The 12,860-nt window shown below is 36.0% G+C and overlaps 1 protein-coding gene across 1 annotated transcript; it reads right to left on the bottom strand.

Moving 5' to 3' along the window:
• Positions 1-9,430: 9,430 nt before the first annotated feature.
• Positions 9,431-12,349, bottom strand: LOC104084644 (putative receptor protein kinase ZmPK1). Its single transcript, XM_009588555.4, has 2 exons — positions 11,593-12,349; positions 9,431-11,324 (listed from the first exon to the last, which is right to left on the bottom strand). Exons 1-2 carry the CDS (start codon positions 12,227-12,229, stop codon positions 9,556-9,558), a joined length of 2,406 nt encoding a protein of 801 aa, XP_009586850.1. The 5' UTR covers positions 12,230-12,349; the 3' UTR covers positions 9,431-9,555.
• Between the last annotated feature and the right edge of the window lie 511 nt (positions 12,350-12,860).

The raw sequence follows: 12,860 nt of genomic DNA, 5'->3' as shown, positions 1-12,860 counted from the left end.
GTGTGAAGCCAAGGAGATTTTGGGGTTGAGTCCTTGAGTGATTTCCTGAACGGATCAATCATCCGCAACCGGAGGCAGGTCCATTCATTCCATTTGAAATCTTGACACGAATTCCCTGAGCATTTCATTATCTCTTTGTTTTACTTTGAAAAGGTCTGATTTTCTGGTCTCGACATTGATGGCCCCGGCGTGAGCTCTTACAAAGGCATCTGCAAGCATAACAAATGAATCGATGGAATTAAGGGTATACGGAACTTCTTCGGGATTGGCTTCGGTACTGCGTTTGGGGGGTAAGGCTTTTGGACAAATTTCTTGGAATCCAGGCCTTTCAATATCGGGGGTGCTCCTGGGATCTTTTTCCTGGTTGGCCTCGAGTTCAACTTCGCCTAGCCTTCCCATGACCTGTTCATTTCTTCGAGTGTTTTTCGGGATGATTCGGGCTCAACTCTACTAGGGGCGCGGCTTTGGTTCTGCAACTGGGATATCGCCGCTTATTGAGCTTGTGACATTTCAAAGATCACCCGTATATTTATCTCATCGCCTTCACCGTCGTGCGTACCCCGGGTTATTGATCGGGCTTCTCCGTAAACGCTGTTCTTGGGGTCGGTTGGCAGGTTTACATCGATGGCCACATGTGTGTTGGCATCGATCGGGTCCGCAACTGGGACCCCGTTGGGGTCAATAGGGGGCACCTCGTTGCTAGGCACTATATTGTTATTTTCGCCATGGTGGCCACACTCAACATCAACGTTGAAGTGTGCAGATTGAGAGATTCACATTTTTAAGTTGACCTGAAATTAAAATCTCAAAGAACAAGCATAAAACATAGTTCGTTATGGAAATTTGTATCAAATTACCACTATTATCCTTAGCCCCACAGTGGGTCCCAAACTATTTACCCTTAAAAATATAACAATTAAATTTTTGCGCGGTTTTAAGGATATGTGGATAAATTCATTACAAGTGATCAATGACGTTAGATTAAGCAAATAAAAGACGTAATAAATGACCAAACCAATGATAAGAGTGAGTCCGAACTCTGTTAATGGCTTAAGAGGAACCTGCATCCGGTTCCGAGCTTGCACTTATGAAGAACTTGTGAACAAAAATAAGAACTTTGAATAACTTTTAGAAAGAGAGAGAATAGAAGTATATTGCCTTGATATCCATGTTATAATGTGTTCAATAAATAATTAGTTTTCTCTTTATATATTAGAGGAGTTTTACCCTAAGTACATTATAAGAAAGGTAAAAATCTTCTTTTTCACTAGTCACTGATTTTTTGCTGATACGTGTCGAGATTCACGCAATGATATCCGGTTGGGCACGGATATCACGACCCTTTATTAGTCGTGTGCGGTCGCTTGATAATGTTATCCGAAGTCTTGAGACTCGAACCGGACCTGGGAAACGTGGTCCTAATGGCTCGGGCCCTGAGACGAGAGGCTCTTGGTTATGATTCTGATTGATACAATGATATTATCTTTTTAACATTATTGTTTATACAATGGCCAGCCATGTCAACTCTGAATTATCGGCACTTAACATCAGCTTGAGCACATTCTACGCACCTCAATTTCTGTACAGAGATCACATTATGTGATCTACAGGTAACTAATAGTAGGTTATTTTTTTCAATCATTTTAGAAATCAAAAGAAGAAAAGTGAAACTCTGGAAGCATAACATTCTAAAGCTATTGAGTGATCACATTTTAAGATGAGGCAAAAACAACTGAAGACTACTCTAGTTGAAACGTGCATTAACTTAGATTTTGAAGCTACTTTACTTGCAAATAATTAAAGAGGGCACCAACCTACATCATCATTCTATGATCAGCTTTTGCAAGAGATACAACTAAAGATTAACTTAGATTAATACGTCTTTTTTCAACTTGAGATTTTCTGGATGAAGCATCTTATCTACCACCTCGCACATGGTAGGTCTTGCATCTCTATCTTCCTCTGAACACTGCAAAGCTACTTTCAATAGAATTTTCATTTTCTCCAAGTCATATTTACCACTTAAAGATGGATCCACAATTTCTTGAATCCATGATTTTGTTTCACTGGCCTCGCGTATCTTCTCTCTAATACAAGTGACCGACACCCTCCGTCCCAATAGAATCTCATATGCTTATTGAGTTGTTAGTAAGTGTCAGTGTCGATCCTTCTCACTACTTATTTGAGACTAGACTTGATATTTACTAAGTATCATGGTATTGTATTCATACTATACTTTTACATATTTTATACAAGTTCTGAGGCTGGTGTTAGCGGTACCCTTTGAGCCGAGTAGGAGCACTTTTATTGGAGACTTCCTGGTGAGCTTCCTTATACTTGATCTGATCTGCAGCACATGGAGTACCCCTTCCCTACTCATATTTATCTGTCTATGTATTTTCACTTCCGAACAAATGTTGTGGATTAGTTGAGACTATACTTTTATTTGATGCTCGTAACATTGTTGTGACACCTGTTCTTGGGAGAGTTGTGAGGCAGTTGTGGTCGTACTTTGATCCTGATTGTGATTTATATACTTTGATGTTAAGACTCGTTTCACCTTATTATTTATATCATGAATACATTAAAAGATTAATAATTAAATCATATTGTTGTCACTGAGTATTGACTTGCCTAGCAAGTAGGTTATGCACCGTTACAATCTTTCTAAAGATTTTGGGTCATGACAAAAACAACACAAGCAAAAGCACAAGAAACTGTAAACACCCGAAGACAAATTGATTCATCACAATCCCATCAACAACCAATGTCCAACATGAGGAGGCGTAACATGTAATTTTTTTTTTCTTTTGCATTCTATGAGCAGTCCGTGCGACGATCAACAGATTTAGTGTTCGTACCAGAAGTTGATAAAGCAGTGGTTCCTAATTTTGGTTGCATTTTCCGGCAGTGCAAGCTACTGGAGTGATGAACAGGAGTAGATTTATTCCTCTATTTTACATCAAAGATACTATGGAAAATTTTCTATTTTGTTTGTTTATTTTTGGTAGAATAGCCTAGGAGATACCTATACTTATTTCAGCTTGACATTCCCGTCCCTGTACTCTACAAAGTTTCATCCAGATACCTCTACTCGTTCAAAACAACTCTTTTAAACCCTCTCGACCTCGTGTGCTCTTCAACGATCCTATGTGGATGACACATCCATGTCCACCTCAGATTTTTTATGCCACATCATTATTTTTTCACTTCATTTAAAAAATTTCTACTCCATCTTTTATTTTATTTTCACTTCACTTCACTCCTCCCCATTACTCTCTATCTCTCTGGTTATTCCCATCTCTATGCCGCCACCAGTGGCGGAGCCACCTTATAGGATGGGGTGTCAAATGATACTCCTTTACGGAAAAAATATACTGTGTAGTTAGTTAAAAATTCTCTAGCTCAATTAGCCCAAATACACCCAATAATCATTTTTCAAAATGCTCATTAATAAATGAAAACAGAAACAAAGAAAGAAAAAGAAGAAAATCAAATAGTTAATAGAATTAATACTTCCTAAATCCTTATAAATCGCAACCACCCCATCCAAAATAAAACACTTCGGAATCATGCAATTCTCACTCTTCTATGGAGATCTCAATCCTACTTATGATGATTTCAATATATTGTTTCAACAAGAAGACCCATATAATCTTTATCATTTTTATGAACAAAAAATATTTTAAAAAAAGAAAACCCATGTTCATTTGGGTCTTCAGCTTCTATTATCTCAATGAAATTTCACTTATTGGCCTACATTGTTAGCAAATTACGTGTTGTTTATTGACTTACCTTTAGATTTGGTTTTCTTCTTTTACAAACAAAATGGAAGCAAAAATCGGATGTGAGACAATTTTTTTTTTTTTTTGCGATGTCAAAGAGGTAAATCTTGGGACTGAACAGTATATGAAGGCAAGCATGAAGGGAGAAGAAGAAGAATATATGAAGGGGGGAGGGGTTAGCGAAAAAGAGCACTAACCACTAAGGAAGAAATTAAGGGAGGGTAGCTGGATTTGGGGGAAGAAGAAACACCAAGGGGAGGGGAACTTTTTAATAATAAAGTAACAATTTCTTAATTTATTTTCTTTTTTAATTTCTTTTATTTAATCTTTTTTTAAATCAAATTCGTTGTTTAAACTCACTTTATATGTTTGCATTTTACACATTTTGTCCAACTCAGTATTTCACACATCCATATATTTTAAAATACCAGTTTTTATCGAGTAGAGGTGTCTGAAGAAAACTTTGTGGAGTACAAAAACCTGAATTTTAAACCGAAATAAGTACAAATGTATCCCACGCTATTATGCCTCTACTTTTAAAACAGAACTCATTCACTAAGATCCAAATAACATGGTAATAACTTTCAAGCCATGACCTATAGATATAGAATACCAGTCTCACAATGACCGAAATACTTCTAATTGGCCATCCCTTTTTTTTCCTTCTCTTCATCACGTCAGATAGTCGTTTAACCAAGGTGGAGATCCCACTAGCATAAACATATTTTAAAGTTAGTTCAAATCCCAGTTGAAGTCTGTTAGTGAGGAGGGGTATAATTGAATTATTTCAAAAGGAGAGTAAATGTAAATCTGTTAGGAAAGTACAAGGGTAAATTTGACCATTTTCTCAAAAATTCACATTTAAAAGGGTTGAGTTAAAATTAGGCGGGTTGAGTTAGACTACTTTTTAGCCCATCTAGACCCGTTCATTTTAGTCCGCTTAAATGTTGAGCGACCTATTGATCTGCTCATTTATTAATTTATCACATTTTGATCTACTTAATTTTAGCCCAAATCGCCCATTTGATACCCCTACTTACCATAGTTAAAAATAACATTAAAAGTACGTACGAATTAAAAACGGGTTAAAAATTAATATCGATAAAAATAACTCATGCGTTAAAAATAAGTATTATTTAATAACAATTATAAATAGGCAGGGTTAAATATGATTGAAAATTAGCCATCTTTAATGAACTCACATAGATGTTAAGATCAATAGAAGCTCGAATAACCATTGTTAGAAAGTCAAAGCAAAACAAACGGAAGAATCCACAGAACTAGAGAATGAATGAAAACTCATTGTATGGTTCATTGGGATGATTCTAAAGTAGAATACTCCATCATTAAATGTAGGTAACTAAAGGAAATAAAACAAAATTATTTTCAAATTAAAGAGCAAATAAATTTATAGTTTTATTACTAAACTAAAAGAAAGTGAAAATTCATAAAAGGAGGAAATTATGTTACTTTCCTTATAAATCCTAAACTAAAGGAAAGTAAATCTAAAAATATTATTCCTAAATTTTTCTACCGCGTGTACATTACCATAATGGTATTTTTCCAAAATCAAACTTTGTTGTTCAGCATCTTGAACTAGCCATCCCTTAGAAGGTATTGTTAAAAGATCATCAATTCCTAATGAGGCCACCGCTTGCTGACGACGGAATGCATCGTTATTTAACGGGTCCTCGCCTTGGACTTAGTTGGAAAGGTAGGTGTTCGACATGTCCCTTGCTCGTTGGGGCTCCGCGCACTGGGAAAAGGCTTACGCGACGGGAAACCGACCACTAGTATTAATATTAATACCTTTTATCTTAATCTCATCTACTGAAAAATGGAGCCCTTTGATCACTTGAAGAGATTTTTAGCTAGAATTGGCATAATTATTACTGTGAGGATTGAGCTGCCAAAAGAGATTATCCTCCTTTGGGATGGAAGAGAAGATTTATGCCGTCCATAGAAAAATAAAAAGAATAAAGTATTTTGAAGCTTGGATTTGTTTGAAAATTACTAAGGTGGCATTCATTCAATCAAATTACTATCGGATCGGGTATTACTTAGATGTGAAACTTGCAAACTTCATAGGTTGTAATATTTTTCTTACAGGGGGAACGAAATCAAAGAATATATAGACAACTAGAAAAGGAGAGAGGCGATGAGTACAAGGCCCTGGAAGGAATTCACCGTCCTATGGCTCACCGGCGATTACTAGCGATTCAGGCTTCATGCAGGCGAGAATTGCAGGCAGGTTGAATGGGAAGTCTAGCTAGTTTTGATTGAGCTCCTGGCCTTTGACTCACCTGATTCCGAAAGAGCTCCACTACTTGTGCAGGTCCCCGTCAATTCCTTTAAGTTTCGGTCTTGCGACCGTACTCCCGAGGCGGAGTGTTTCACGCATTAGCTGGGCCCACTCCTCAAAAGCCCGTAGGAACGGAGTTGATGCTCCTACATCCATAGCATGAGTAGTTAAAGCAAGTGAATGATTTGAAATTCGACAATTCGACTAGAGTGTAAAATTCTTTTTTTATTTTGACTTCTTTCAAATGGCAATGAATGGGAAGAAAGGAGTTCAATGGAGTTCAATTTCTCGAAATCTTTGAATGAATCTTCATTTTGGACAGTTCTTAGGTTACCCTAACAGACAGGAGATAAATTTTCTACCATTAATGTAGATCCTAAACTAGAAGAAAAATAACTATCTTATAATATCTCTAAATGTATTTTAATAGTATTATTATTACACAAATCTTAATTATATTATATTTAATTCTAATGTAATTACTAAAATTCTCTCACCATTGTTTTATGGCCCTATAAAATGTGAAGCTCCTCCATTAACATAATCACAAACAACTTAAACATGGAGAGAAATATAGCCCTTTTTCTTGGTTTTCTATTTATTTCTCACTTCATGATTTTAATCCAATCAAAAATTTCATACCCTCCTTGTCAGCCATGCACCTGGCGTTGTACTTACAGTTGATTGTGTTGTTCCACAGGACGTGTGTTGCAATCGTGTGTGGCTTTGCCCGATGAACATGGTCTTATAAAAGTCAAGTCAAAGGTTGAGTTAAAGAGGAATTAGATCAAATTTTAGATTGAAATTATCATTCTCGGTCTTGAAATATATTATGCAAAAGTCTCTTTATTTTTGAATAATATCATATGGATATGATTTTGTTCTAAATGAGAGACATGAAAAAATAAGAAATGGGAGGTTTTTGGTGTGCAAACAAAATTTCACATTGGTAACTGAAAATATTGAGAGTCTACATATAAGGTGTAGGGATCTCTTAATAGTGTGGTGCCTTTTGGGGAAAACCGTGCAGACTTGGCCCAAAGCGGACAATATCACACCATGTTAAGAGTGTTTTTGGGCCGATTTAGCCCATAAGGAAGGAAAAAAAATCTACTAGCAATCGAACGTTAAATATATGATATTCACAATATTAACACTATCATTAAGCTATACTCTAGAACTTCCAGGAGTATAAGAAAAATTCCTACATGAAAATTTATTTTATTTTAAAATAATAATAATATCCCGAATTTACAATAAGAAAAAAATCCTTCAATTAAAAAACATAAAAGATATAGCTTCGAATTCTTTGGCAAAATTAAAGAAAAGGTAAAACAAAAAAACAAGTTTAACGAGAAAAAAATTAGGGAATATTTTCTCATTAGTATACAACTCTGTTGTAAGCTAAAGAGACCCTAGAATCCCATTCTTCATCTTTATTTTTCTTGATAACATGAGAAGGAGGCAAAAAGCAGTTCATTGCTATTTTCGTTAGATAATTCGATGAAATACTTATACTCTATGCGATATGTTACCAAACGACCTATTAATGATGAGTCAACTCATTTTATTTTTTGCAACTTTCTTTTATGATCATGGATACATATGTATAACATGCTATGTATGAATATAAGATCAAAATTTAGTTGAATCTCAATTCTTTAGGTGAATTTCAGGATCGAGCACTTAGAATAGATCAAAGTGAAATTAAGGTTTTGATAGCAACACAAACCCTCAGAGTCAAGGCTCTTGAAAAGCTATTCTGTAACGAGTAAGTAATTATAACTTTCCTTTGTTGTGCTTAGATATATAACCAAAAAGAGCAAAACTAGATAATACGAAAAGAATGAAAATAGTTTAATCCGCATAATATAGTATACTTCTGTAGTTGTGTTGGTAAAAGAACAATTTTTTTTCTTTCTATTAGTAGACTAAATTGATAGCACATTGTTAGTATTTGTTCATTTTTCCTGTATGTTAAAATCATAACATTCTTTTATACTTTTTCAGGTGCTGTTTACATATCTATACATGTTTAATTGAAAGAATAGAACGTAGGACGAGCTGTTGTTAAACCAATTGTTTAAAATTCACAACTAAAAGAATATCCTTTTCCAGTGGTACAAAATCGACAGAATTGGTCGGTCAAAACACCGATGAGAAAAACGACTGATTCAACCGAAGTTTGCAAATTATATATTTTTCAAATCGTTATTAAATCAACCAAAGAGAACTATTTATAGTTGAAAAAACTCGGAAAATATATTTTGTGACATATTTGATAAGTATTTTTAACAGGGAAAAACTTTTTTCAAGCAGTCGACCAAAATACAATTTTTATAAAAAATAATTAAAATTCTTTTTAGAAAATCGATCGACTCGGCCCATCTGGTATATAAAATAAACACTTAGAAATTTCTCCGTAAAATGACCGCAACGGCCGGTTAATTTGTAACGATCCAATCAGTCGTTCTAATAACCCGGACAATCGTTTTGTAAATTTGAGCCCCCTTCCCCTATTTGATGCTTCCCGTAGGTGTATTCGTTGTTCTATGACTTGCCTGAGTGATTGGTTTGGTTTCGGAGAATTTTGGAATAAATTAAGACACTTAGTCCCTTGGTTGCAGGCTTAAGTTATGAGGGTTGACCGGAGTTTGACTTTTGTGTAGATGACGCCAGAAGGGTGTTTTGATGGTTGCAATAGGTTTGTATGTTAATTTTGGACTTAAGTGTATGTCCGCATTTGGATTTGGAGGTTTCTAGGTTGATGTGGTTCTATTTAGCGAAAGTTGGAAACTTGAAGGTTTGGAAGGTTCACAGGTTTGACTGAGAGTTGACTTTGATGATATGGGGTTCAGATTGTGGTTCCAAGAGTTGGAATAGGTCTGTTATGTCATTGGGAACTTGTAAACAAAATTTAAGGTCATTCAGAGTTGTTTAGTCATGTTCGGCGTAAGTTTTGAATTTGAAAATTTGGATTAGTTCATTAGGCTTGAATTGAGGTACGATTCGTGGTTTTGATATTATTTGGTGTGATTTGAGGCCTCGAATAGATCCATATTATGTATTAGGATTGGTTGGTGTGATTGAACGGGGTCCCAAGCGCCTCGGGTGTGTTTCGAAGTAATTTCGGTCTTTCAGACCATTTCCCCTTGTTTTGAATCAACTGTCTTCTGGTGTGCAGTTCAATGCGATCGCGGAGGGTGTTTGACGGCTGGCATCTATACGGCGGTTTAGATTTCCATCTAGCAATGGGTCACAGCACCATAACAGTTGTTACATTGCACATGATTGTTGCGAAAATTTATCTTCATCTAAGGAGTTACATAATGAGATTCAAAAGTACATGCAAACTCAAGTTAGATGCTATTATTTTGGAAGAAGTTACTTTACATGGAATTAAAGAGGGTACCAACTTTACTATATCATTCTAAGATCAGCTATTGCAAGAGTTGATACAACTTGAGATTAACTTAGATTAATGTCTATTTTCAACTCGAGATTTTCTGGATGAAGCATCTTATCCACCACCTCGCACATGGTAGGTCTTGCATCTCTATCTTCCTCTGAACACTGCAAAGCTACTTTTAATAGAATTTCCATCTTTTCCAAGTCAAATATACCATTTAAAGATGGATCCACAATTTCTTGAATCCATGATTTCGTTTCACTGGCTGCGCGCATCTTCTCTCTAATCCAAGTGACCAACACCCCTTGTCCCATAGCATCATTATCTCTACAGCTACCATAAGCGCAAACTTCCGGACTCTTGCCTGTGATCATCTCCAATAAAACAATGCCATAACTATAGACGTCAACTTTTGAGGTGATAGGCATCTTAAAAATCCATTCAGGAGCCATGTATCCTCTAGTCCCCCTTATCGTTGAAAAGCTCGAATTATCCAAACCACCTCTATTTAATATTTTCGATAGCCCAAAATCAGCAACCTTTGGCTTGTAATTGGAATCTAAAAGTATGTTTTGAGGCTTCACATCACAATGCAAGACCCATTCTAAGCATTCTTCATGCAAGTAAGCAAGTCCTTTGGCTGTCCCCAAAGCAATTTCAAACCTTTTCTCCCAATCAAGTTTATTGGCATGCAAATTATCAGACAAAGAACCATACTCCATATACTCATAAACCAGAAGCCTGTGCTTTCCCTCGGCACAATATCCCCATAGTTCTATCAAATTCATATGATTAAGGTTGCCTATAGTACTCACTTCTGCTAGAAATTCAGCTTCTCCTTGATAGTTGGCTCCTCCACTGAGGGACTTTATAGCTGCAACTCTGTCGTCAGACAATTTTCCTTTATACACAATACTACCGCCTCCTCGGCCTATCTCTTCACTGAAATTGGAAGAGGCCTTTTTAAGCTCAGCATAGGTGAATTTCTTGAATCTTGTTGAAAGTTGAAGGTAGCCTTGCTTGGTTTCATGTGAGCCTTTTCTTGTCTTAATCCAGTAAGTGAGAAAACAAAGAATCTCCAAAACTCCAGCTACAACAATTGACCAAATGAAGGACTTTATCCATCCATGTTGTTCTTTTCTTTTGTAAGCTCTGTCCAACATCACTTTTTCATTGTCACATTGGAGGTTTCCTTTATAATTCGCTTCCCAAGTTTGCCTTCCTTTAGGCAATTTTACATAAACAATATCCGGCCAACTTGATTGGACATAGCCATTGAATAAGAGTGTTTTTGGGTAACAACCATAGGTACCATTACCTCCAACAAACTTGTACTGGAAACCTTTGCAATCACAATGTTTCGAGCATAAATTCTTGCATTCTTGCAACGTTTTATTACGAAAGTATGCAATATCATACCCGTAAAACTCAACGTGGTGAAGCGGAAAGAAATCCATCGAACTAGTATCGTTGCAAGAAATCGCGAATTCTGGTTCACAACCATAGGACCAATCTGTGGGATTTCTCATCCTATATCCTGGTATACAAGAGCATTTTCTACCAAAGTAAGGATCATAGGAACACAAACTGTTCAATCCACAAACTCCATGAACCCTACAAGCTGCTATAAATAACTGCCAAGTAACTCTCCAAGTGTTACTCAGCATATCTAGGCTGTACAATCGAATATTGCCATCTACATCAAGGGTCAATCTTCTTCGCAATTCCACACCATAATCAGCAGATTGGAATCTAAATTCATCACTTGACACAAAATTGCCCAAACGGTCAAGAACTGCAGTTTTGCTGTCATTGTAGGTGGACCGACCTGCAGAGGCGAATGGACTATATAAGCAAACAGTTCAACTGAACCAATATTTTCGATAGGAACCAATATATATATATATTCACTAAAGGTTAGAACCAATTAAATTTAAATTTTGCATCTGTCTCTATTGACCAGTGGTATAGGTTTTGATGATTGACAAAAGAACACATGCATGAACCAAGTTCATGAACACTGTACGCATGTTACGACCAGAATCAAGCAAAAGGCATACACGTGCAAGGGATAAGTATAAGTGGTTGTTACTGACCTGCATCCCAAACAATTAACCACGGGCTTGGCCAAAAAACACTTGTCATCTCTATGCCATCAAAGACAAGATGTAGGACATTATCCTCATTAAAATGTACCTGGTAAAATCCAGAAGAGAAATTGGTCGAGCTTCTACGTGACACAAGCTTTGAGGTCTTGGTAAGTGGTTGTTCAGGAAGAAGTGTGTCTGTAGGTGAATCAAAGCTTTGCCAAATTTCTTGACCTTCTGAAGTTACAAGAACAAGGTTGCCGTTATCCAGCAACCTTAATTCAACAGAGGAACTTGATTGTGTACCAGATTCCCAAACATTGATCTGATTCGCATCAATTAGTACGAGGTTGCCTGATTTGAGCAGGGAAAGATGTGATTTTCTTCCATTTATTGGTTGGTCACGGTTAGCCATCCAAACAACGGTGTTGTTTCCATTAGCCAATGGCTTAGTGAACCATATAGCAAAGAAATAAGCATTGTCACCAACAGAGTAAAAACCAGCAGTGAATTCTTCATTGGGGGATAAAAGAGAATCTTGTGGAGCAGAAAGAGAACCTTCAGATAAACTAAAGATTGTTGAGGATGATGAAACTGGCAATGCAACAAGTGAAGCCAAAACAAGAATCAAAATTTGTACATCCATGTAATACTTTGAGATTCTTAATACTTGAGTTTTGAAATATATAAATTCAGAACGAGACAAAAATGAGTAATGTTAGAAGGCGGCTAAGGTAGGGACAATATTAGTAGAGTAGTTGAAAATTGAATAACATTTTGAATCAAATAGGAGAAGACAGATATTAGAAGACTTTCTTCTACCTAAAGAGAATGATCCTTTCTCAACTCAGAATTATTTTATTTCTTCATATGATTTTTCTGTTGCTAAGCACAGTATACAATTCCACAGGCGGGGAGTTAGTTTTGTTATAGAGTGCAATTGAATGTTCAGATATTCATGGATATATATACTTACTGATGATTTAGTCAGTCTAAGTTTGTTAATGAATAAATAGCAAAGTTGTAATATTTAATAGAAATGAAAAACAAAAAAATACTGGTGGAATGGTTCATTCATTATTAATTTAAGAACGCCAACTAAGGATTATTTGGTCTAAATTCCAACTAATCAAAGATTCGTCTTCACTAAAAAATTTGTAAGAATTTCCATTTAGAAAGAGACACAGAAATATTAACAATTGAGGCTTCAGGAAATAGTGGGATGAAGTTACTATTTATTATTTGACCCGATTACTACGAGAACTCAGGCCACAACG

The sequence above is a fragment of the Nicotiana tomentosiformis genome, chromosome 4 (genome assembly GCF_000390325.3).
Source record: "Nicotiana tomentosiformis chromosome 4, ASM39032v3, whole genome shotgun sequence".
NCBI classification, from domain to species: domain Eukaryota; kingdom Viridiplantae; phylum Streptophyta; class Magnoliopsida; order Solanales; family Solanaceae; genus Nicotiana; species Nicotiana tomentosiformis.
This window is presented reverse-complemented; position numbering and strand designations above follow the sequence as displayed.